This window comes from Austrofundulus limnaeus, unplaced genomic scaffold (assembly GCF_001266775.1).
Source record: "Austrofundulus limnaeus strain Quisiro unplaced genomic scaffold, Austrofundulus_limnaeus-1.0 Scaffold1152, whole genome shotgun sequence".
NCBI classification, from domain to species: domain Eukaryota; kingdom Metazoa; phylum Chordata; class Actinopteri; order Cyprinodontiformes; family Rivulidae; genus Austrofundulus; species Austrofundulus limnaeus.
In genome coordinates, this window is record NW_013953554.1 from 23,887 (window position 1) to 25,996 (window position 2,110).

The 2,110-nt window shown below is 38.0% G+C and overlaps 1 protein-coding gene across 2 annotated transcripts in view; it reads left to right on the plus strand.

The window, feature by feature from the left end:
• Positions 1–2,110, plus strand: part of ptdss2 (phosphatidylserine synthase 2) — a 44,018-nt gene that overhangs the window by 6,657 nt on the left and 35,251 nt on the right. For both annotated transcript variants that reach the window (XM_014030976.1, XM_014030973.1), the window contains exon 4: positions 845–927. In XM_014030976.1, the coding sequence (XP_013886430.1) occupies positions 845–927 (83 nt within the window). The remainder of the gene's footprint in view (positions 1–844; positions 928–2,110) is intronic.

Genomic DNA, 2,110 nt, shown 5'->3' on the forward strand with positions numbered 1-2,110 from the left:
CTCTGACAGACAGACAGAAAACTCTGACAGACAGACAGAAAACTCTGACAGACAGACAGAAAACTCTGACAGACAGACAGAAAACTCTGACAGACAGACAGAAAACTCTGACAGACAGACAGAAAACTCTGACAGACAGACAGAAAACTCTGACAGACAGACAGAAAACTCTGACAGACAGACAGACAGAAAACTCTGACAGAAAACCCACACTCAGACAGACAGACAGAAAACTCAGACAGACAGACAGAAAACCCACACTCAATCCCACGCTTGTCTACCCACACATTTTTCCAGGCACAAGTTTTAATTTTAGTAGATGTCTCTGTCTCTCTCTTAAGCCCAACTCCATTATTTATTTCTAACTTCAGACCAGCACGCTTGTCTGGTCTTGTTTTTTAAATATAACAAGAATAGAATAGAAGAATAGATTAGAACCAGCCTTTATTGTCCCACACGGGGAAATTCAGGTGTAGCAGCAGCAGGTACACATATCAATACACAACTATTTTACAATATCAATTATAGCAAAAACAGAATAAGAATAATTACCGTACCAGACCATCAATGAGAAATTAGATAAAAATTGAAGCAGCTACTGTGCAGAAAGATATACTGTTACAGGAAATTACAGTCATGACAGACTTGTGCGAAATGAGTTAAACTCAGTGTGTGCAAATTGAGTCAGGATATGATCTCATATGATCTCAGGACTTAAAGTTCTCTGTCGCAACGATGGAGAACTTTATGCTCTGTCATTCTGTTTGAACCTCTGATGTTATTGATCTTTGGAAAACCATTCACTGGTGGTATTTGTTTGTATTTGTCTTTCTGACTCATGTAGAGGCATTGTGGCCAGCATCCTGGTGTTTCTTTGTTTTGGGGTAACACAAGCCAAAGATGGACCATTTACCAGACCACACCCAGGTAGGAAAAACACTTTAATTACCAAAATAAACACAAGTAATGTTTTGAGTTTCTCTCTCTGTACTATTGGCTGTAACGTAGAGGAGAGGGACAAGCCTGTGTTTTGGTATCACATCTTCAGACATGTCAGAATGCCTTCTAAAGGTTTTCTTACAGTAGTAATTAGTAGGGATATCTTATTTTAAATAAGGCATTAATGAAGTGATAAGAGATGTAGAATCATTTTTCCTCCTGATTTTCATTTTTTGTGAACCTGCCAATTCTAATTTTGTCCACTTTTTGACCAAAAATGACAATCGATAGTTTATTCTTTGTCTATTTATTTTTAAAGGGGACCTAATATGCAAAATTCAATTTTTTCTGTTTGTTTTATACTTAAATTTGGGTCTGTACTGCTTCTAAAAACAGTCCAAGCTTAAAAAAATGTGCAGTCAGAGGTATTTTTACTACAAGTAAATGTATTTTTTATGTCTTGAAATGAACTGTTTTCAAAGACCAATGGTTTGTGACGTCACAACACCGACCCACCCCAACCTGAGCCCAGCCCCTCACCTGGCAACCCAAGATGAAGCTCCACCTACTTATTCACAGGACAAAAGTTTGTTCTGCTGTTTTTATAACAGTCTTGGAGAACAGATATGCCTGGGTTGATTTTATTTTTATTTTTGATGGCGATGTTCTAGCAATATTGCCAAAGAAAATTGTAGTTTGTGAAAAATAATTTTATGATGGACTACTTTGGAAACTACTACCAGCAGGATTTACCCAAGGACTTTCTACTGAAAGAAAACTTCTGTCCCTTTTGTTCCTCACAAACCTGCAGATGATGGCGAAGTAAGTGATATTACCCCTCCCTGTGAAAGGATAACTCCGCCCCAAGGCAAATTTTTAAAAATGCCTACAGTGGACATTGCAGGAGGGGGGGGGGGTGTTGAGTGAGAAGGTGTGGCCAGGACGAGAGAACGTGACAGCTAGCTTATTTAGACAAGCTAACATTTCTGATCGTTCTAAACAAATTATGTTTTGTAAAAAGTAAAGTTTCATGACATACAGTGGGGAGATCAAGTGTTTGATACACTGTTGATTTTTCAGGTTTTCCCACTTGCAAAGCTTGTAGATGACTGTAATTTTTATCATAGGTACTCTTCAACTGTGAGTGATGGAAGCTAAAACAAAAATCCAG